This window comes from Glandiceps talaboti, chromosome 4 (assembly GCF_964340395.1).
Source record: "Glandiceps talaboti chromosome 4, keGlaTala1.1, whole genome shotgun sequence".
Lineage (NCBI taxonomy): Eukaryota > Metazoa > Hemichordata > Enteropneusta > Spengelidae > Glandiceps > Glandiceps talaboti.
The window spans coordinates 19,468,716-19,493,966 of NC_135552.1; the positions used below are offsets into that span (position 1 = coordinate 19,468,716).

The window sequence follows — 25,251 nt, forward strand, 5'->3', positions numbered from 1 at the left end:
ACGAAAAATGAAATAAAGCAAAAAAAACCAAAAAGACAGAAAATAAAAAAACAACACAAATTATTTGTATTAATATCATAGATCACCAAAACACTGCTTTATTCCACAGTATAGATGTGCTATGGTTTCGATTAGTAAATTGATTTTTTTTTAAATTTATTATTATATGCCATTTATCGTATTATAATTATCCAAGACAGTTTCATGATATCTAACATTTTGTGTTCAACCTACACGTAAATGGAAATATACTTCCCGGTGCGAGTGACGTCATCACCTGGATCCGCTGTGTTTGCATTACTCTGATAAATAAGTCTATAGGTGTCGGTATGGTAGAATATGTCAATAATTCACACTTCTCATCAAGTAAAACATGTACCCATGCTAACAATATTCAGCATTTCTGATAGTATAAATGTATGATACCAACTGTGAAACGCTGTCACTGACAACGACCCCAACGAGCAAAGTGGTCATACATGTAATGCATGGAAGCATGCCTGTTGACCCCCCCCCCCGACCTCCCCCCCGGCCAGTTGCCCCAGTTGTTTGCCCCCTGCGCCCCCCGCCTTTTGCCCCCTCACCTGAATCGGAAAACTTTAATTTTAGTTTTACTCGATATGAAAACAGTGACAATAGTTCAATAGTTATCGCATAATTCAGATGTAAGAAATTATTGTGAATTAGAAATGACTCATTGTGTTGTTTGTTCCAAGGAAATTTTGTGTTTGTATGTTCGATGCCTTGGATATTTTACCGCAAATCGTGTAAAAGACTTTAGTGCTAATTTTGGGTGTCATTATATGAAGGAAGTGATGTGTTCACGAATAAAGAGCAATTAACAAAAATCAGTCTGCGCCTTGTCCCTTGGTTGGCTAATAAAGGAATCGATTGCCGTTGACGGTGATAAGTTCCTTTAAAACAAAGAAGCATTCTATCTAATCGGTTTTGCTTGATAAGAATAGAGCATTTTATCAGTGTGAAAGGAGACATGCATGTCAGCAATACAATGAGCTCTCGTAGCAATATGAACCGTCGTGGCATACGTGTTAACTTGCGTGGGGTACAGACAAGGAACTTGTATGAGCTCGTGGTAAAATTATTTGTTCTAATATTCACCACCTCACGGACAATCTTTGAAGTTCGACAGTATTACAGTGCTAGATTTAATAACCTCGAAGAATCATAAAAGATTCCTTTGATATGACAGTTAGTATGCATACGAGATCAATCCATGGACTATAGCTACAAGTCACTTTTATGTACATTCATGATCAATCCAACTTGACGCCGGATGTGGAATATGTCGATATATTATTGGGGGGGGGGGGGCAACAGGCCGGGAGCAAAATGACCAGGGGGCAACTGGCTGAGGGCAACTGGCCAGGGGGCAAAAGACTGGGGGCAAAAGTTCGGGGGCAACGGGCCTAGAACCGTATTGCATAGCAACAACACTATATCAAGGTGTTTATACGTACCATCTCTGGAGGATATATTTGTGTCCTCGGTGAACAGGTCCAGCGGTGTGAATAGATAACGGTTCGCATTCACCATACTCATTCATATTGTTCCAAACAATGGCTCGTCCCTGTTTAGGTTTCACAGAAATTCCAAGCTCTGCGATACACGTACATTGAGATAGAAAATAGATACGTTCAAGTCCAAAATGATTGATTGATTGATTGATTGATTAATTAATTGACTGGTTGATTGATTGATTGATTGATTGCTGTATTTCTTTATGATTAGGGTATTACTAATCAGAAAAGTCATTTCACCAAGTCTACATCGACGATACCACTCTAAAATAAAGTCATAACAATGGGCTTATCTGACTTAGAAGAGCACTGCTGTACACTGGGGAAATGCATTCTGGGAAACAAACACATTTAGGAACTTCACACATCTGGTATAAAATATAACCTTGGCATTGTTCGGACAAGCGATAAAAGGTGTGCAGATCCTAACTTTGTTTGTTGATATGTACTGACCAAAATGGATACAAAGAGATATCGATCAAAATGATGAAGCACCAAAATATAAGCGACCGAAAGAAATTAGAAAACAGGGAAAGAAGCTATATATATCTAGTTACCTGGGAAGTCTGTGTGTCCACCTCTCGGTACGTCTTGGAGATATACCAAGATTGTCGCAAAACGGTCTCGTTTGTCGCTAGAACCAATAATACAATCCGTATGTGTTTTATACCCTGAAATGTCGATAAACACAAAGTAAAGAAGAAGACGATGACGATAGTTGAATAGTAAACTGTATGAAATCATACAGTCAATTTGACAATTATCTCTAGGTGACAGTCTATTAAAAATATTTGATTATAGTTTAATCAACAGTCAATTTTTTCCGTTAAAGTATTTCACCGGCAATACTTTCCAAGCTTAAGGTGTATCTAAAAAATCTTATTTTGTTTTGGTAATTCGTACAAAGTAACATGTAACAAGAGTGTATCACTCAATGCGGTACGTAAGCTTATATCTTGTATTCCTCGAAGGTCTTCCACCCTGGCACAGACTTGTGTGTGACCTGGATTGTGATAGGCTTTCAGTCACCGCTTAGGTCCCGATAGGCATCATGCTAATGTTTAAATAGCTATGCTGTAACGCAATCAATGATCCAATCATGCATACCTACTCCTTGGGGATACGACGTAATTTGAAATTTCCCGCCATTTGTGGATAAAAGCCCGGTTGTTTGTTCTGCGAGGGAGTCAAACTGATTCGAAAATTTACTTTCACCAGTGTAAAATGAAGTACTGTAAGACCATTTAATCAGCTGACTTAGTTCTTGAGAAAAACTAGCATTTACACACGTTGTACCTGTCGTAAATAGGTGATAAAAACTTATCATTCACAAAGCTGTAACTGTCGTAAAGAGGTAAAAAAGCATTTACACACGTTGTACCTGTCGTAAATAGGTGAGAAAAAAACTTGTCATTCACAAAGCTGTACCTGTCGTAAATAGGTAAAACAAGCATTTGCACATGTTGTACCTGTCGTAAATAGGTGAGAACCCCCCCCCCCGGCATGTTATACCTGTCGTAAAGAACTATCATTAAGAATTTTACCCTTTACCTGCAATAATAGCATATATACCCTGAATGACCGATATTTGATATGTGATCATACACCATAGACACGTGCGACAGTCGTCGACATGCATACACAATAAATAAAGTAAGTGAACTCATGAAACTGATCAAAATATTCGTTATCGACCCAAAAAAGTTCATATATATAGTAAAAAACGTGTCGATTCATTGATTTTTAGGTATGTTCATATTTCTTTTCAGGTGAAATTAAAAGTTTCCTCAATTTGTTGATGGTTTTCTTGTTGATCACGGTAACTGACAAATAGATTTGACATTGTCCCATAAGTACACCTGGTTGGTCTTGGTGTGTACAATATATCTGTTTTTCTTTTCATTCTGATTTAAAGCTGTGTTTGTCATGTATTTTGTGTACGCCTTCTTAAATGTTTATTTATCTACTTATTTTTTAATTAGAATTAAATCGAGTCCTCAGAGAGCTCAAGATTCTAATAACGTTATTCTTATGACAATATAATAAAAGTATATCAAGGTGCATTTTTACAATGTAGCACAGGCCGTTTGAATAAAAAATCGTATGTCAATCTAAAAAATTTTGTAATTGTTCACAAGATTATCAATTACCTTGAGTAAAATCTCTTTCGGATACTTTGACATTCATCCCAATGTCGTCTAAGTGTTTTCGTAGTGTGTCGACACTGTCGAAACAAATAATGGGTCCGTCCTGGTTACTTTCTCGCACGTGTTTGTTATGAGCGTTCATCAGTCCGTAGCATTCTCTCTGAGTTAGAAAATCTTCATACTGGTATATCCTACAATAGAAATAATTAGTACAGGAAGTTAACCAACTTTTTAGCTGTATCTACTGTTTTACAAATTAAATATATCCAAGCATACAATATCCTTTTCACATAAAGCTGCGGCCCAGTGAGGCTCTACTTTGTTCGGTATTCCGCGAAGCATTTAGTCACCAATATTTGATTGACAGGTATAATATTGATGTTATACAATGTTGAAAGTTTAGTTAAAAGAATATCGATTTTTTTCCGACCTGGTGCGCAAACTGAACCGATGAGTGCTCCAAAACACATCACTTACCCGTCGATAGAATGATTTTTTGGTGAAATCTAGACGTAACATTTCGATTTTCTCACTTTATTTGCCACTGAACTTTGATTGTCAAAACAATCCTAAGTAGTCGATATGTATTAGACAGTATTATAATATTCAAAGACTAACTGAGTTAGAGGTTCGTATTTGTATAGTTGGTAAAATGTGTCGGTTTACAATTTTGTTTCCATTAGGCAGATATTCACGGTTCATACAAAAATCTTATCACTACAATCATTTCGAGAGTCTTCAGTTTTTATTGGGGGGGGGGGGGGTCAGAGGAATAGTAGGTCAGATTTTACAAATTGGTCACTTTCAAGAAAAAAGAAAGACAAGGGGGGTTGAAATTTTACCATGACTTATTTCAAGACATGTATTTAACTTTTCATTGTTTTGTGATTTTGGTAACCCACCATAGCAACGTGACTGCCACCACTGTACTGTGAGTTGAATAAATCTAAAACTACTGACAACCATGCAACGAATCGATTGTAATTAGTTATATGGTATTAGGGATGAGTGGGTGTCACAGGAAAGAAGGGGTGATGTAAAGGAGAGACGACAATGTTGTTGCGAGGATTATGTCCAAACTTTGGAGTTGATTAATGACGTGTGGTGCGTTCACACAAATCCACTGTGCACAACGTGGGAATGAATGAACCAGTCCCATTAAAACTAGCAACGTGGTGGCAGCGGTGGGACAGACATTTGAGTCTAAGATATGGGATTCCTTTTCACTTCTGACAGCATTTTAGCCTATGCTTTAAGGGGAGGGGGTCATGTTTTAGAGAAATGACAGAGGGAGGGCATAGACGGGGGTTTAGAAGACGGCATCGATGAGAGGGACACCGTTTTACGCTCAACAAGCCGCGCTGATTTCCCTACCCCTGAAGGCTCCCTTGTTTACATCAATATCAACATAGCAATTGGGATAATATGATTGCATATTTTATCAAAATAACTTATCTTACCTAACAGAACTGTTATTTGGTTTGTTTCCTTTCAGTTCCTGGGCTTTAATGATTCTTCCATCGATCTCAATATCACGTATTTCTAATGAATTCAAAATTGACGATTTGAAACTTTGTAGGTCTTCTCGTCCTTGCACATGGTCTCCTTCTCTCGACACGGTCTTTTCTTTGGGTAGACTGGCTTTTGAATTCGTTTCAGATGATTTCTTTACATTTACTTTCTTTTTCTTTTTTGTTTGTTCATTCCTTACATCTTGTGAACGTCTATCTGTGTTTGTGTCGGTGTGTACACTTGCACCCTTGCTTGATACAAAATCATGGTTTTCGTGGTGGCTACCCTGGTGTTGTTCGCTGTTTTTGTCTTGTATCTCATTGTTCATCAAATCAGCACTCTGGTCCCGTTTCTTAGCAATGTCTGGTGGGGTAGTTTTTAAAACATAATACAGAACTACACTGCACAACAACACACTGACTGTTACAAGAACGAATCTACCAGGCGTCCGAAAACTAAGTGTGCTTTTCTTTGTTTGGACGTTCTTTAACTTCTGTACTTTGGACTTGGTTCCATTTGTTGTCGATTTGTTTGCATGCTGCTTTGATGTGGTAGTTTTTGCTACCGACTTGGCCATGATCTGTGAACACGTTTGGTGAAATTTCAAATCAGACAACCCACCTGTTAAAACTGTGGTGATTACTGCAAGCTATCCAATGGTCTTCGATAGATACATCAGATATGCACATGAACTACAGTCGCATGGAAGAGAAATAAATGAAAACCGTGGTGACTTAAAGGTCAAAAAGTACATGTAAATATGTAATCGTTTTGTAAATACACACCCCTGTGACGCGAACATGGTGATACCGTGTTTGACACTGATAAAATCTACAAAACCCTATTGCTATTAATATAAAGTGGTCATTTATTTTATAACATTATTTCTTTAAGGAAATGCCTGAACTCTGAACTGTAATGGGAATGTTCTGACACACATTTGCTACAATTCTAGTGAAAAAAAGGATCTCGCCCCACCCCTGAGAAATAATGTACATATCTGGTATATACACATGGTGCACATACATCACATCGTGAGTCAAGTAAAATACGCCATCTAGAGGTTTGGTGACCATGTCAAAGGTCAACTTGTCACCTGATTGCACAAATACAATAGTGACAGCTGTTTACGTGGCGTGAAGATGCGACGCTTTCCATTCACCGAAGCCATTTCTTGATCGGACGAACTGAGAACAGAAATTGAAATTTACACGAAGTTATACACGAACGATCGGCCACTTCTGGGAAAGGAGAAATCGGTGTAGTTTTTCCATTGCTTTAGTGTACGAAGCCATTGATTCACTCGATAACATAACACTGGGAACGCGAGGCCACGTTTGGTACTTGTACACACATATACACTGCACTAGTTTATCGTATAACCATAATAAAACCTGAGGCAACACGATGGCTTCGGGGTGGATAAACGTAGAAACAGCAATGGACTCTGTCAAAGCACTGGCGGTGAATATGGATCGGATCCATTGTCTCGTTATTTCGTTGTCTCATATGGTCGGTGTATTTGTTTTGACTCAAGTTCTGCGTAAAATCAGCAAAACTGTTCTCCCCAAAACGATATATCCATATGTTGCTGAAGTAATATGTCTATTCCAGTTAACCGTATGCTCCTTCGAGAACGGACTAATCATATATCCGGAGTACGGAATAGTGATGTATGCATTTATCATGTATTTGTTGACAGTTGGCTACTGCATTACGTTCGATGGCCATGGTAATCCATGTGGTATCTTCCACGAACTTCTCCAGAAACGTATCACTTTGGCCTCAGTATCATCCGCGGCGTTCAAAATGGCTTGCAGTGTTATTGGTGGCCTTGTAGCCTTACAACATGTGAAAGCCTTTTGGAGTTTCGGAGCCTTGAATTCTCACTTACACCACGTGGACGTGATGAAACAACCGTGTCATTCTGCCATGAAAACCTATGTTATCTATGGAGTCACAGCGGAATTGATAGCAACGTTTATAGTTCGGTTTGTTGATGGGCTTTCAGTGGGTGGAAAACGATGGCATAAGTTTGTCTTTGCCTTTGTTGTGGTCACTGTTACATTGACAGGTAAGTTTGTTATAGATGTATCAGAATACATTAGTCATTTTCTCTTATCATTGTGATCAGAGCTAATATACAGGTAGTCAATTCATACATAGTTTATAGTACTACTCAGCTACACTTTTATATACTTAAAATTTCAGTAAACTATATTACACTAGTAAAAATACGTTCTTGTACCATGACCAAGAGTTCTTATTACTTACCAGTAACATTTCAGGTCGACAGACTTTGTCAAACCATAGACCCTACACAAACTGACCTGAACAGATGAAACGTTACTCATAAGTAATAAGAACCCACGGTCATGGTACAAGAACTGTTTATAACTATGTTTTACTGACCTGATTAATGTGTTTAAGGATACATTACACTGTGTGATAAAACTATAAAACTATTAAAAACCTTGGGATATATATTCATACAACAATGTATGTTTACTAACAATATCATTACCCAAAGAAATTGGGGACTTCCTTAAGATTTCAATCATCCAAGTAGAATCTCGTAGCTAAAGTGATGTAAGTGCTATGCACAATGGGATGTAGAAGTACCATAGTCAAGTTGATTATCAGTTAGAAAATAAACATTTGCAGCCATTCAAATCATCAAGTCCATCATGTGTAATGTTTTCATTAGAAGCCTGTTTTTACTGCAGTGAGAAAGAATAGCAGTGTACATCAGTGTTCAATGTGATTGGGCAAAGGATCCTGTAGTCTATCTGCTAGACCTTGGATGTTCCATCCTTGATAGCGATGTTCGGTCGTGTGTCATATTGTATCGGAAGAACATCCGAGGTCTAGCAGATAGACTAAGGATCCTGCTGTGTTTATTGTGTCTTTGTTATTGTTAGTTTAGAGTTGAAATATGTCTATGTCAAAAACATAATGTCTCATGAGTTACACACCAAGCCTTCATCATTTTAGCTAAGTAATATGTGCATTGTCATAACACAAGGATGAAGATTCTTTGATGATGTAAATGGCCATTGTATAGCACAGATAGAAGATGAGAAACATTTTCTGAATTTTATATCTAGACTTTTCATCCTTCTATAAAACTTGATCTAAATTGTCTAATTGTGTACAATTCAACAGGTGCAGATTACACTGGTATGATGTTCAATCCCGCCTTAGCAACGACCATTACCAGCAACTGTGTGGGGCACCCTATTCAAGAACATGTCTTGGTGTACTGGATTGGTCCCTTCCTAGCAACCATTATGGCTATGTATCTACTGAGCATCATCAACCAAACCAAGCAACAAGTGAAAAAGAAGTCTAACACAGAAAACACAGTGAATGGAAATGTCAAACTAAAAACCGACAACACAGTGAAAAGCAGAACAAGAAAACGTAAAAAGTACTACTGAAATTACAGTAGCTTAACAAGTACAGATCATCACTAACAGTAACACATCAACTACTGGGTTTTTGAAAAAAATTTACTTTCATATTTTTTGTGTGTATTTTTCAATCTCTACTTTAATATCTTTCTATCCTGCACAAATTTTAAACTATCCAAGAAAATTCTTTAGAAAAAATATCTTAGTGTAAAATATCCTACGCAATACGATTTTAATTTTATTTTTATAAATTTTAAAGTAAACTATGACACCTTTGCTGCTTCATTTTGTACCAATGAAATTGTACACTTGAAAGATAGGAGAGAAAAATTTCACAGATGATGACAGAGGTTTTGTACAACAGTTCAGTACTAGATGTAAACTGAATGCCTTCTGTAAGGTTTGTTATTCTACTCCAAATTATATGAAATTTAAAGTTTTTGCTGTTAAGATAGAGGACGTGTATTTTGTCATCAAGTATGCACAAAATCATGAAATTTGAAACACGCATTGTTGAAATGAAGTACACTTGCATTTTACCATCATCATTGTATGCACCAAGTCATGTGGAATTTATTTGAAGCATGTAGTGAGATATTGTATATGATCACTGACAGACAAAAAGCAGAATATAACCCTTCCTTATGATGGAAATATTGCTGTAATACAATTGGCTCAACAGAGTATACTTACTTTTTATAATTCTAAGTGTTGTTTTAAGAAGTGATAATGTAACTGAATGTCATATATACATGTACATGACGTGGTACATTTACATATGTGTAAGTGGTACATCCATAGAAGCATATAAATGGTTCTTCCTTACACTGTACATATCCACAGGGGTTATTATCCATATACACTGTACATGTAAGTACGAACAAGTGTTAAAAAATGAACTGCCTTGAGTATATCCATTCGTAAATATGAAATAATTTCATTATACCTGTCGATAATATGTACATTAAAAAACATAAATTTATATTGTGAAGCACTCATCCGTGACTGAATGCCTACATCATCCATCTGTATCATAATAGTCTGTAAATAGCACACATATCGAGTGGCCTTGTTATTGATATAGTGAGAAATACAGGGTACTTCATATATGTTGATGGCATAATGTGATTTTCACAATAATTCTATTGACAATGAACTCCAGTCTTCTGTTAATGAGAAATCAATTCCAGGAATACAAATATTAACTTGTTAAAATAGGAATAATGATATTCAGTAGCACTTCACGATAACAACCCATGGAGAAATCTTTCCATATATTTTTTTTTGTTTTTAAGTAAATTTAGAGTACAAATTTCAATACAAGTTATGATTTGTACCATCTCTAGTATAATAATCATTCACTAATACATTTCAAATTTCTATGAGTACACACGACTATTTCAAATAATTTGTGAATGTTGACCTAAATTCTGTAGTAATTTTTGTAAATACAAATATACCATTACGCACCATGTAGTTTTAGATAGAGTTTCAACTAAAAAGACAATTCCTTTTTTATGGGAATTTTAACTGTCATATATTTATGCAAAAAAAAAATATTTCCACCATGAATCTAGATAATCATGTGACTACCTAAACAAATACTGAAGCAATGATGTATATTAAAAATTTATAGTTGAAAATCATTTTGATGATTTTGATCTGATTATTTTTAATTTGAATGAATAGATTATTATTCAGATTCTTTGATTCACACAAAATGAAAAATTTTGTAGAAATTGAAAAATTGTTGTTGAATAATTTGTTAACAACATGGAATAGAGTTATCTGATAGTTATCATAAAACATATTCGGACGTGTTTTGTGATATCTACATTTATGCTTAAAATAGAATTTTTTGTTGCATAGATGACTTATTTTGTAAAAAAATATGCAAGTCATTAATTTTGTAATCACTATGTCATGTTTCAACTTGTGTTTTCCTGTCTGAACCTCCATGTAAATTTAATACTCCTATTAAAAAATGTATGGGGTTCTGGCATGTAGATGAAGGTCATATTTATATAATACATATTTATGATATGGAGTTCAACTCTATTTCCATCCATACCTCCAACTTATAGACCCCTGGATCTATGTTGTAACCATAACTCCCTAATTTGAATACACATTTATACCTATCATACAACTATCCATTTCACCGTATTCCCAACATTTTTATTGTCTATTTTTACAGGGTTTATGCAGTCATTTTTCATCAATATTAATAAGATGTACAGGTTATTAAGGTCATGTTGGGAAGGTTGTATGTACCAGTAAAGTTTCTAAGTTTCCATTAATGCTCTATTGGAGTGGGGACCCAAAATTCATAACATTTGATTCATTCAGTGTATAAGGCTGAAGTTGATATTTTTAGTCATTCAGTGTACAGGATCCAAAAAATTCATATTATTTTACATTCAGTGTACAGGGTCCAAATGTCTTATTTAGTTATTCAGTGCACAGGGCCCAAAAGTCATATTTTTTGTAATTCGGTATATACAGTGTATAGGGCCCAAGGTCCATATCTTGTTACTCATTCAGTGTACAGGGCCAAAAGTTGATATCTTTATTTTTTGTCATTTAGTACTGGGAGATCGAGTTTTAACAAATTTGTAATTATTCTAAAAATGAATGGGCTATAATAAATTTCAGAAAATTTGAATAAAATTTAAAAAGAGAAAATTTAGCCATACCGTACCTTCCAAGTACACAGAGTAGTACTTACCGATATTTCCAATTTTGTGACTTGTTAAACATATATGTGTTAACAGTCTTGCTGTGAATATGTTCTGTGCAAAATGTAATGTTTTTTCTATGCTATTTAAAATGGAAGGTAGTCTCCAATACTTTGAACCACACACACACACACACACACACCTTGTTGAGAGTTAAAAAGTTCATTATGCACACAGAAGACAAAACCTTTATTTCAATAATTTATTCCATTATTTTCCTTCTCTTCTTTTTAACCTTAAATTTTAATCAACTACATTAAAAATTTATTGAAAGAAATATTTAAACATTTCCATTGATTAGTATTTTAGAGTGAGTGACACTTTAAAAATATAATAATGAAAATATGTTAATAATTTGATCTCAGGGTATCTTGCAGAGGGTATGCACTTATCGAGGCCGTCACATCAAATGCACACATCTACATGTAATATAATTCTATAAAAATTGAAAACTGGTTAACTGTGTTACATGCAAGTAGTAAAGTCACTTTAGATATCATAAATGTATCACAAGTGTGGTGATAATACCATGCTTGTCACCTTTGTGTTTATAATGAGACATGTACATTGCTATAAATAGGTACATTTGTAATAATGTCGGACAGTACACTGTAGTTACTTTGGATTGGAAAGGAATGTGATGTTTTGATCCACACAATCATTGCTTGATCAAGGTCTGTAGTAGACGGATCAAAACATTGTAGACTGTATAGACTTACGTACAACCACACTAAGACACCCATCACAAACACAAGTCTAGCATGTGTTTTTTTTTTATGGCAACAATGTTTTTACAACTTCTTAGAATGTCATTGTAGACCTCTCGGTACACACCCATCACAAACACTGGTCTTGTCTTTTTACGGCAATGTACAGATTTACTACTTCTGAGAATGTTATTTATTAGGTCTTCACTGTAGATAATTATAGGCCCAAGGATAGCAAACTTGATGAACTCTTAGAAAGACCTTCATAACTTACTACAATAAAGTGTTGTTAATTTAATGAAAACTACATCATAAAGAGAGTTTTAACTGATTTAGGGGCAATTTGGAATACAAAGATACAATTTATATGGCAATAAACGACCATGGCAAAACAAAGTGAATGTTTGTTTGCTGGCTCTTTGACTTTCTTGTCTCACTCTGTAACATCAAATACAATGTATCCAGACCACTTGCAGACACTTACTGTCAGATTAAATATACACACAACTCTGTCAAGTTACAGAGTAACCTAACTATTTCCTGATTTTCCTGAGTTGATATCCAAACATTTGCTATGAAAACTTTACAGAATTCTTTATTTTTTATGACTTAAGAGTTTCTGCATTCAAAATTGTCTGATTTTGTTGCAACAAATAAAATTGGAAATCAGTACTGGAAAGTACAATAATATAATAGAGCTGTCGTGTTCCTATTGTAACTTTGCAATACTTGGGATTTACTAAGACATGTACCTAAGTCAGGGTATTTTTTTTTTTATTGATGGGGAGTAAATTAATTCTGAGACTGATATGTATTATTTCACATAACTGCAGACCTGTAAACATTTGTAAAGTCGGAACAAAGTTGTAGAAATATCGTTTTGTCCTTGCACACTTCTTCTGTTTGTGTCTACGAAGTAAGAGAAATTTTGTTCCTACATCCTGTAATTATGAAATGGTTATCATTTATTTTGAGAATTAATAAATAATTAATAAGTACTGGTATTAAATATACATTTATTTACCTTAAGAATAAAACAAATATACAAATATTTCATCATAATCCAATTTATTGTATGATGGAAAACGATTCCAGACTTTTTCAAAATTAATGATTTTAAATTTTATACTTTCGATCAATACCACAACAAGCCATTTTATGTGTATATCACATTTTAGTTGAAATGGCAAGAAAAGGATAAACTGAGTAATTTAATATTCATATTCAAAAGTGTATCATTCGATTTTTGTTTTAATTTCCTGTACGTGGGACACAATAAATATAACAGCTGTTTTGAAGGACAGTGTAAGATCATTCACCCCTCGACCTCTGCAATATTAATTTGCTTTAGTTTAATATTTTACACTGTACAACCTATCACTCACACAGCACAGACACTATCAACTGATGAGTCATTGTTAAATTATTGTTTTATTCAACAATTCTTTTAAAGTATCTCTCTTACACAAAAACTAATCTGCATTAGAAACTTTTTACTTTGCCAACGTTCATTACAGGTCATTTATTTTGAAAATAAAGATATTTCACCAAACTTTCATTAATGTTGACTTCTCTACTTTTGTGTCGGTCACAGGTAAAAGGTCAGGGGTCAACCCTTGTCTAGTTTATGAAGACATCAGAGGTTATTCAACCACAGATAGTTTTAACTGGTTCAGCTTTTATCAATTTGTTCATCATTTTGTCTAGAAATGTTTATGTTTAACTGCTAGATCCACGTAGACTCGAGCTGTTTGAACTGGCAGATAGTACCTTTACAAAGAATCAAGGTGTGCTTTCTTACAGTACATCACGGGAAGAAAATAATTGTGGTTGTCGGTACATGGTACTGCTTGCTAAGTTACTATATCCGGATTGTTTCCTCAAATCATCTGATTCAGTTGGAACGAAAAACAGTGGTATAAATGATACTCTACCACTTAGCCAACTCTACAGACAAAGAGAAAGTGGGTATGTTATGTCAGTAATTGGTCAACAAGTACATAGTGTGGGTATGTTATGGTAGTAATTGGTCAACAAGTACGTAGTGTGGGTATGTTATGGTAGTAATTGGTCAAACACATAGTGTGAGTATGTTATGGTAGTAATCTGTAAAACACATAGTATGGGTATGTGGGTTACCTGGTATATCTAAACAAAGTATTCCATAGTAGGTTATTTTAACTCAGAACATAGTAGAATAGAAATTGATTCTTGACTCCATTTTATATAGCAGTAATAGTGTTTGAAGCGACTACTCAGCATATACATTTCTTGTATATATACATATTTATGTACATATGTGACATCAAAACAACGACATGTTATGATACTTACCACGGTCAATAAAGCACCTTTGTCAAACTTTTGTTGAAAACTGACAAGTTGTGGAATATCTTCTGGATAACCTTTAACAAAACCACTGACAAGATAAAAAAGAACAACACATGGTTACATTCTTTGAGACATACTTTGAACACAGAATTGGAAAGTGAAATTTAAAAAGTCACTGCTAAGGTTAAGTTTCAGTGTTGCAGCCAGCCTTTCGAAAGAGTGGGACATAGTGTCCCAAGACTTTCATTTTTCTGGGTCATCATAAATTTTTTGGGGACATTATAAAAAAACAAACCCCAATGGAGTTGTAGCACAACTGCACAGTTTTTAAAAATATTTACCCACATGCTGATCCATGCTAGATATTTGCTGAATGATTATGCAATTGTCCATCCAACCTTGTTGTTATCTATGCCATACAAAGTATGCACTATCATTTGGTTGTTGCTATAGGTGTGGTCATGTCACTAAACATATTTGCATACAAATATAGTGTGGGTCATCTATGACCCATCACTTCCAAAATTGTGGATCAGGTCTAAAAAATGTGTGTCAAATGACCCAAAAACCCCCTCTGGCTGCAACACTGAAGTTTACCTTGACATAGATCACATCTGTACACTCTCTCAATATTTTGTTTAATATCAAGAATTGTTTATTTTATCTGACATAGAGAAACACTCTCAGGTCATGTGATACAAAGTAGTTACTGGGGGGAGGGGGAGGGGGGGGGACTACACAATAGACTTGTGCAATAATTAAAACATTAAGTAGACATCTGTACGTGTAAATATACTCTCAAAGGCTAGATATCTTGGTATGCTAACAAACACTAATAGTTAACATACCATGGTAATATTTCAAACTCTGGTTTCAGTCTCGTCCTAAAGACTGCCACCAAGTGGCCAGAATTGGCAGTGTCTTTGTTTCCAGTAAAGATGACAGCCAGTCTTTCACCAGTTGGATCCCATGCCATATCTTGAATATTACCTCCAACACTGAAAGTTGAATGTACATTTATATTAATGAGCTCGATAATTCACAATCTTTCTCAGCCTGGTCACATGACCTGCCTTATCTGATTAATTGGAAATCTTTGGTAAAGTTCTATTTCACCCAATCTGATGAAAATCTGATGTAGTGTACATGGTGCAATTTCTTTTTGGCTGTTACGTTTACTGTCATTTGTTCTTTTGTGAGTGCTTGTTACATACATCTGACACAATACCATAGGTTTTCCCAAGCCACACGAGAGCGGTGAGTGAATTTTATACTTAATGAATGAGAACGCGTAATGTGCAGAAATATACTAGTACAGTACTTCAGAGCGCTCTGTTCGAAAAGATCTTGAGCGCAGAGCACAGACAATGATGCTATCGTTATTGTTTGGTGGTTCTCTTGCTGCCAATTTTGAACATTGAGTGTTTTATTGTAAGACAGATTCTGATTGGCTACTTACTTGTAAGTACGAGATTGGGTTCGGGAAACCTATGGTATTATGTCAGATGTATGTAATGAGCTCTCACAAAAGAACAAACGACAGTAAATGTAACAGCCAAACAGAAATTGCGCCATGTACACTACATCGGATTTTAATGAGATTGTATTTCATACCTTGCGTCTTGGTCACCAAGTTCTAAACAAACCTCTGACAGGTCAATACACTTCACAGCAATTTTAGATCCACCAATCAAAGATTTGTTTTCATGAAAAGTGAGAGAATATATGACATGTTCTTCTGTGACTGTAAATAGTAGAACATCTCCTGCAGGACTCCAACATGCCGACTGACAACGTCCCGAGATATTAGACCAACGTTCGCAGGACCAGGTTTGAGTCTCCCACACTCTGAAAGACAACACAGGTTTCAGTTTATTAAATGTGCATGGCATGGGTATTTGTATTGGTATGGCAATGTTTACAAGAAATTACTTACAAAGCTAACTATGGGCAATATATCATCTGTTTAATTATTACTCTAAAACACAACTCTACTGAGTAACACAGCTTATTTTGTAACATGTAGGGTGAAAAGGGACAGTGGAGCTGTAACCATCAAGACATGCTAGCATTGTGTTTTTTTCTGTGTTTGTGTTTTCCCTGTTCCCCATCTGCCTGGTAGGTTTTAGGAAAATTCAAGGACAGCAAACAAAGTATTGAATTGATGGAGCTTTATTCTCTATTTCAATAAACTGAGTGCCTTATGCAGGGGGCAGTTGTCCTATGGGGGCAGTTGTCCTAGAACTGATTTGGATATATCTATGTAATAATGACACAAATATCATTATATGTACAATATAAGCACCTGATAACTGATGATGGTGTACCAGCAAACACTTTACTGCCATCTGGGGACCACTTCAGGAGAGATACACCACCACCTCCAAGACGACGAATGGGCTCACAGATCTCCATGGCAACATTCCAAATCTACAAGCAAAATGAAAACATAATCTTAATACTTCAACTGGAAATCATTGAAATGATGATATCAAATGTTTCAGAAGCAAGATAAATTTTACATTTTACATCCATGTTTTTGCTTTTTCCATAATGTGTTCTGAAAACACAAAAAACAAAAGCACATATGTGTTAAATTTAGAGCCTTCAGATGTAAACATATGTGGTGACTCACAAGAAATGCCAGATTTTATAATTTTGACTCACAACAACCAAATTTGGCTATCATTAGAAGGCACACTGCATAGCAGTATTGGTAGGGGATGCTGATACTAACAGATCTAAATAAGATCCACAACTCACCATCATAGCAGTATCGGTAGGGGATGCTGATACTAACAGATCTCCATCTGGGTGCCATTCTATTTGAGTTACAGGGACATGACCATTACAACTTAAAACCTGCACTGAACTGCTGGATGGTCTGAAAACAAATTACAAACGTGGTTACAGTTGTTTCAAGAGAAAAACAAATGAAGATGTTCATACAGATGTTGATAGATTACTAGTATTGGTGTTCAAGTTTGTCTCCACATTTGCTATAAAAGGGACGTACATTTTTGAAATTACACTAAAACTTAGAGATAATATCAGCAATAAACAGCATACTTAGCACACACTTAGCCTTGCATTGTCTGGAAATACTTGTTCAGTTTTTTTTTGGTAACATTGAATGATATGGTTGCGATAACAGTATATACATGTAATTCTACAGCAATTTGGACATGTGTACTTGAATATCATATTCATTTAAATTTCTAAAAATGAAGGAAAAAGCTGAAATGTTTGTATTTGTGGTTTATCATTTGCACAGGTTATGTCCGTTATTATTCGTCCTCTTCTGGATATTACCACTAACAGAGATTGTAAAAGTGAGCAGCAAAAGTTATTACCCCCTCCCACACATCATCATGTATGTCACAAGTGACTGGACTATCAGCAAATCTCTGTTCCCAGCTGGTAAAACTGTCTAAATGTATGAATGAGATGAAACACTCGCCTTGTTGACAAGGAAGTTGGATCAAGATGCCATATTAAGATACAAGTTTGGCAGGCTACAGCTAACTGTGATGATGATAATGGTTTCCATTTCAACATAGAGATACCTTTCTGTAGTTTATGTTTACAAATTGGCATAATGTCACTGAAATCAAAGACAACAATAGCTTAAGATGCAACAGGGTTGCAAACATGCACTGTTAGCACATCAGTGTGTTGGGGAGTGGGAGGCGCCAGAGCCATTTTTAGACTGCTCTCAGTGAGATATATTCTCCATGAAACAGGACATTGTACCGAAGATTTCTATTGGTTAATACATATATTGAGGTCAACAGAGGTTCAATGACCTCTAATTAAACTTGGAATGATGCCACAACATATAAATTACCATAAAACATCACTCTCAAGATGACAGGTTTTCCAGTTCTTTATTCTCTGTATGCCTAGTAGATATACCAAATACCAGACTGAAGTGTAAATTGATGTACAATCAGGGTGACAGGTTTTTAAGTTCTCTTTAGAGTCTAGTCTAGGCATACCAGATACTAGCCTAAAGTTTATTTTGATATACACAACTATGGTGTGACAAACCTTTTAACAGAGTGGATTCTAATACTGTCATCTCTACAAGCAATAGCCATCTTTGTAAAATGTGGATGCCATGCAAATGATCTGACGGGAGATTGGTACCAGTCTCTGGTTGGTGAAAATAAATCAACCATTTCTTCATTTGACATCTATACAAAAATACAAAAATACATAATTTTGGTACAGATCTGTCATTCTATTTTTATTGACCAAATGTAACTGAGAATACATAAATCACTCTGTAACCATGACAACTTTAATGACTTAAATAAGTTGAACACATTCACTAGCTGATTGACCATGGCTTTTTCATTAAATTTGTAACCTTTCCCTGTCCCACACTTTCTTGCGTTGTTTTAAAACGTCCACATTCTTGACAAGAGGATTACATTTAATATGAAGAATTTAGTATGAAATCCCTATGGCAATGTTGCAAAAAAGAATATTAAAGTAAAACGGTGAGCACTGTGCGATCATATGCATGGTTGTGTGTTTTTTTATACCTATCGCTCATCCGTAAGTGATTACCCAAGAAGATCAATCTAGTAGTAAATAGAACAGTTTACATCGTAGATTCAGAATGATGCAAGTACAGTATAAAAAGTGATAGTTCTAAATGTTACCATAGATGTAAGAGAAGAGACTTGTCTAACACGTTACATCTATGATGTTACTTACCACTAAATGTGGGAATAGAGAACCATGTAATGAGTGGGTCCATCTCACAACTGCCAAACAACCACAGCAAAGTGAGGATATCCATGGAGACACTACATGAGAGATACAAATATGGATAGGATCAGTGTACATGCCTTTATAGCAATGGTTCAAATACATACACCTTGGGTATGTTATTATTGTCTGCTGTCAGTCAGTGTCAGTCAGTTGTGACACCACCATGTTTCCTACAACTGAGACAGTCTATTAAACTTAACAGCATGACATTTCTAAATTAATACAACTAGTAACACTGAAGTAAAACACTTTCTCTATGCTACACTCGTTTATAGCATTCAGTAATATGCCAGTAATATCAAAGAAAATTCAGGGAAAATAATGGCAATTTTTGAACTTTTTGACTCAATTATTTTGAACCCAGAACTAGTGACGTAGACACACATTGCCGTGACATAGAAGTGCTCTGTGTATTGAACAACTAGAGTATACATTCCATATTTTTTGTTCAACTTGGCATGTTCATGGTATAATGAAGACTGCTGTATACCTTCTGATTTGCTATTTGCAATTTCTTCAAAGACACCAATAACTCCATGCTCATACCATGCACTGGCAGCCCGTTTCCACACTGTCTCATCATGTGTTAAGAAGGCAGATTTAGCACTGAACTGTGAGGAGGATGGCCGTAGACTTTCTGGTGTCACTTCTACTTTGGGGTAATCTAATTTCTGTTATGAGAAAGATTGAAAGAAATTTAGGACAGTATTCACAAAATGCAGCACAGAGACTACATGTACATGTACATCATTATCAACTTGAACAAAAGCTAGCTATATTGTTCAAAAAACTTCAATTTACAGATTTCACACAAAATATTTTTTGTCAAACTTATATTGTAATATTATGAGTTTTAATTACACCAAAAGTCTTTTCACATGTATATTTTCTTTGCAATTTTGCAAAACTAGTATCCACAAAACCTAACTATACTGTACTGATGTACTTATAATATATCCATCAAATCTCCATCGCAAGCATATACATAGATATTAAAGTCCCTAAATGTGAATATATGATACTTACTTGAGTACCATGTAGATAAACACCTATATCTTCCTCCCCAGCTCTAACAGAAATAAACTCACTGTTTAGCTCACATACGGTGACAAAACTTTCTGGTGGTGGCAAAGCAAAGGAACTAAGAATAGACATGTTGATCTGATCTGTAAAGCAAGAACATAATATATATATACAACTTGTTATTTTGATTAGAATGTATTAGTACAGTGTACATGAACGTGTGTATGTAAGGAGTTGGTGTATGTATGTATGTATGTATGTATGTATGTATGTATGTATGTATGTATGCATGCCTGCCTGCCTGCCTGTCTGTCTGTCTGTATGTATGTCTGTATGTATGTATGTATGTATGTATGTATGTATGTATGTATGTATGTATGTATGTATGTATGTATGTATGTATGTATGTATGTATGTATGTATGTATATATGTATTGTATGTAATCTATGTATCCTATGTGCATATTCTATATATTGCGAATAAAAAATACAGTTTGCCTTGATGAGAAGACATAGCATACTGTGAGGTCGATTTCCCTACTAAGAATAACAACATCACTCACGTGTATTATCTACATCACCCAGTTCATTGCCTACTTGGTGCACCGTCGCGTCGACAACTTCAGATTCACGAGTATAAAGTTGGCGTCAGATTCAGATTCAGATTCAGCTAGCGTCATATTGAGCGTCAGATTCAGCGTCAGATAGCGTCAGATCCGAAGACACCCGACGGACTCAATGAAACCTGAAATAATACTGTTGAGACTACAGGGAAAGATTCCGCTTCACAGCCTTTTGATGGAAGTTTGAATGTCTCTGCTTGCACAATTTTTATTTGGGAAAAATATGTGAAATAGAGTTGAAATACTTACAACCGAGACATTGATAGCCCCAAGTTCAGTCACTGTATGTTCGTTGGTTGATACGTTTTGCCAATAATGTACATGGTGTCAGCAAAAGCTAAGTTTACGTATACTAATATGTTGTCATTTTTAAAAATTTGAATTTAAAATTTAAAAAATTGTGCAAGCAGAGACATTCCATCTTCCATCAAAAGGTTGTGAAGCAGAATCTTTCCCTGTAGTCTCAACGGTATTATTTCAGGTTTGATTGAGTCCGTCGGGTGTCTTCGGATCTGAGGCTATCTGACGCTGAATCTGACGCTCAATATGACGCTAGCTGAATCTGAATCTGAATCTGACGCCAACTTTATACTCGTTCAGATTCCTAAATGGCGGGTCTAAATTGCTCATGCGCAGAGGTTACCGGTTGTTGACACCCGGAAGTATTTGCATCACCACATTACTTGAGGACGTGCAGGTCGCGAACATTGAAATCTTCCATAGAGGAATGGTAGTTTAACAATGCTTGACTTTGCCATATTTGCTGTTACCTTTGCCATCGTTTTGATTGTTGCGGTCATATATCTATACCCTGTAAGTATATGATAGCAAAGCAGTCATAAAGCTGTATCTAGGTGCAAACTAAGAGGCAGACATATGTATCATATGTATGCAATGAATGGGCATCATTATCAATGACATCACCCAAACGTTGACTGTCACTCACTTTGCCACGTATCTTTACTTCTTCACAGGGCTCAACAAGATCAACAACTATCCCAGGTCGAGATCCATCCGATTTAAAGTAAGTCACTGGTGTCAATTGACATGCGACACAGATAAGGCTTGGTCCAGACTGGACATCACATCATCATGTGAATTTTGTGATGTGCGATTTCGAATACATGTGCTTGTATTTAATTTAGGCCACCCTATTATAATTGTCTGAGCATTGGAGGTAGGACTTTTCCTGCCTCCATAGTCTGAGTAAGGAAATACAGGGGAAAATCCAAGCCGAAAGAATCCCAAATCCATTAGGTTGCATGAATTACTATATTTTTTAAAATTTGATGATTAAAAATGAAACATTATTTTGTTATTAAGTTAGTATCACATCAATCACAATTCTTCATTTATTACAACTTTATCAAATTATGAAAAGTTATCAAGATATTTTTCATTCATGCAGTCTTTCAAAACTACATGTAAAGGCTGCCATATGGAGAAGGATTCAATGGTATTTACATGTATTTTGCATTTTGGATTTATAAAACAATTTTGTTATTGGTTTCGTACTCGAAAAATCAATGTATAAAAACAACACCGAAAAAGTCTGTGTTTGCAAATCAATACATTGCAAAAAACTTTACTGGTAAGTTTAAAATTTGTGTAAAAGTTTATTATTGTGTATATGATAACAAAGAGTTTCACATTTATTAATATTTTGCAATTTATTGAGTTCCAAACAAGGACTTGGTATATGTTGTTTCACTTTGATTTTTCAAGTAGGAAGCCATGACAAAATTGTTTTTATAGTCAGAATTCAAAATAGATACCCAATCCTCATCCATATGGCCACTTTAATAAACGAGTATATAATTTATGACAATAGTAGCAGCTGTTGTAGCTATAGAGAACACTTGGTACAGCTCATATTATAGTTTTTGACCGTGGTACATGTACATGTACATGTATGCAGTTGTTAAAGCTTACACCCATAAACTTGTATACAGCACATGTATATGATGTACCACAGTTTTGATAATAACAGATATATGTATATAGATAAGAAAAACTTCTAAGCATGTGTATGTACATTTCTTTACATACTGTTGTCAAGGTGATTCAATATATGTCCTATTTCTGTGTCATCATTGATTTGAGTGTAGTTCACTCTAGGCTAGGGTGTGCATACACTAACACCTTGATTAGTACAAATCTGTAATTTATGAATTTGTACATGGTCAGTCCACTGTTCTTCATTCCTGCCTTTTCCATACAATTAATTTCCTTACAGAGAAGGTAACCTTCCTGATATCAGTGCAGCTGGTAGTTTTCATGAATTCCTGGTAGATTTACATGCTGAGTTTGGTAACATAGCGTCATTTTATTATGGATCCCAATTATGTGTCAGCTTGGCCTCTGTGGATCTCTGGAAGCAACATCAGAATGTATTTGATAAACCTGGTAAGTTTAATGATTATAGTGACTCATTGAGTTCTACCAACATTGAATAAAACATGGACACTATAACCATTGATGTAGAATATAGACAAGATTTTGTACTTTTACATTGAAAGCAGGAAGTGTTCACCAGAAGACAGTATGGTAGATACATCTACTGTCAAACTTCAAAGTCAATCATGTTGCAAGGTTTGGTTGTTGTTTTACTTGATAGACGATAGCACTTTCACCCACTGAACACAGCACAATTGTTATTGAGAGGAATCTAAATATTCATTATTCATGTACACAAAACTCTCTCCCCAATCTTAATCCCACTGTGTTCAGCAGTAAACGTGCATGCTGTTATCACAGACAAGTTTCTTACTTGTCTGTGCTGTTATCTAGCAAGTAAAAACAACAACCTCAGCAGCTTAGACCATACAATGTATTATGTACAGCCTTCAAGTTGAAATGTTTCCAGCCAAAATTTGGTCCCTGTGAAATGTACATGTAAGACAGGACACATAAACTGCTAAACATTGTATATAGACTTCCAAACTAGCAGTAATCCAGGACACATAAACTGCTAAACATGAAGTCTAGACTACCAAATTAGCAGTAGTCCAGGGCACATAGACACCTAAACATCAAATCTAAACTACCAAAGTAGCAGTAGTCTAGGGCACATAGACACCTAAACATCAAATCTAAACTACCAAAGTAGCAGTAGTCCAGGACACATAGACAACTAAACAACATATCTAGACTATACCAAATTAGCAGTAGTCCAGGACACATAGACAACTAAACAACATATCTAGACTTACCAAAGTAGCAGTAGTCCAGGGCACATAGGCAACTAAACATCAAATCTAAACTACCAAAGTTGCAGTAGTCCAGGGCACAAAGACTACTAAACATCAAATCTAAACTACCAAATTAGCAGTAGTCCAGGGCACATAGACTAGTAAACATCAAATCTAGACTACCAAATTTATAAGGAGCTAGTTAGACCAATGGAAATCAACAGAATACCACAGCTGAAAAAATTCATCTAGCTAAATCTGACAACCAAGCATAAAAGTTACATTCTAGCCCTGAATGTGTTCACCAAAATAGCCTTTTTCTTTCTAAATCATTGTTCTACCAGCAACATACTGAACATGTAGGTTTTATTAATAGTGCTGATATGTGTAACGCAAATTTAGATTCGAACGAACAATATCAAAATCATGGTAATTCTTTGTAATATGCTGTATCTCAAACACATCATGAATCCATTGTGTTCATTTCAGGTGATCTCTTCCTGTTATATCGACCACTGATTGGAGAAAACAGCATACTGTATGCAAATAAAGGGAGTGGTAGAAGTCGCAGAAAACTACATGATCAGAATTTTAGTGAACTAGCTGTAAAGAAACACTATGAAGTCTTTCATGAGGTTTGTCATTTTTTCTCCTATTTCAATATATATTGATGAAAAAAACATTAGTCCCTACTTCAGGCGCTTACTTTTCAAATTGATGGTTGTTGATACAGGTCTATTTCCTAAAATACATAGCTACCATAATATGACAATGTCTGGGCCTTTGATTATGCATTTCTCCTTTGTAACAAAGCCTTGTACATATCTAAAGCTGCACATAAACTATGCAGTAGCCTTGAACAATCCCACAGTGTAGGATTTTATTATCATCTTATATCATCTTTCAAGTTAATTAACAAGTACAAATTGCAGTTTACTCATCTGGAAAATTACTGATAACATGTTCCTTTCTCCATAATTACTGACATGTTATCAACCGTTCACATGTCAAATTCGTGCAGACATAGCCATCATATATATAAATTTACCGATGGATGGGGAAACAGTATAATTATACCATGTCATCATAGCTTTTCATCAGCACTACAGTACATGCACTATACAGTACATGCACTATGCTGGCACACGTACATGTAGCAAACAAAAGTTCATTCTTGTGAATTGCTTGAGGGCGCCCTTCCAGATCCTGATGCATGACTTCAACTCATGATATTATTGGATGATTC

The 25,251-nt window shown here is 35.4% G+C and overlaps 3 protein-coding genes across 4 annotated transcripts in view; 2 read left to right on the forward strand and 1 right to left on the reverse strand.

The window, feature by feature from the left end:
• LOC144434051 (cytochrome P450 20A1-like) overlaps positions 1 to 25,251 on the forward strand; it is a 65,748-nt gene that overhangs the window by 34,474 nt on the left and 6,023 nt on the right. The window contains exons 1-4 of one of the 2 annotated variants that reach the window (XM_078122502.1): positions 21,502 to 21,627; positions 21,789 to 21,838; positions 23,051 to 23,220; positions 24,495 to 24,640. In XM_078122502.1, the coding sequence (XP_077978628.1) occupies positions 21,556 to 21,627; positions 21,789 to 21,838; positions 23,051 to 23,220; positions 24,495 to 24,640 (438 nt within the window). In that variant the 5' untranslated portion in view covers positions 21,502 to 21,555. Of the gene's footprint in view, positions 1 to 21,501; positions 21,628 to 21,788; positions 21,839 to 23,050; positions 23,221 to 24,494; positions 24,641 to 25,251 lie in introns of those variants that run through there. The other variant, XM_078122503.1, reaches the window with a different exon arrangement.
• On the forward strand, positions 6,398 to 8,641 carry LOC144434698 (aquaporin-11-like). The gene is made up of 2 exons (XM_078123215.1): positions 6,398 to 7,271; positions 8,363 to 8,641. Exons 1-2 carry the CDS (start codon positions 6,605 to 6,607, stop codon positions 8,635 to 8,637), a joined length of 942 nt encoding a protein of 313 aa, XP_077979341.1. The 5' UTR covers positions 6,398 to 6,604; the 3' UTR covers positions 8,638 to 8,641.
• On the reverse strand, positions 13,460 to 21,258 carry LOC144433951 (aladin-like). The gene is made up of 13 exons (XM_078122364.1): positions 21,064 to 21,258; positions 20,755 to 20,936; positions 20,195 to 20,334; positions 19,659 to 19,839; positions 19,112 to 19,203; positions 18,437 to 18,582; positions 17,847 to 17,990; positions 17,150 to 17,270; positions 16,692 to 16,816; positions 16,001 to 16,234; positions 15,235 to 15,384; positions 14,390 to 14,474; positions 13,460 to 14,002 (listed from the first exon to the last, which is right to left on the reverse strand). Exons 3-13 carry the CDS (start codon positions 20,321 to 20,323, stop codon positions 13,853 to 13,855), a joined length of 1,557 nt encoding a protein of 518 aa, XP_077978490.1. The 5' UTR covers positions 20,324 to 20,334; positions 20,755 to 20,936; positions 21,064 to 21,258; the 3' UTR covers positions 13,460 to 13,852.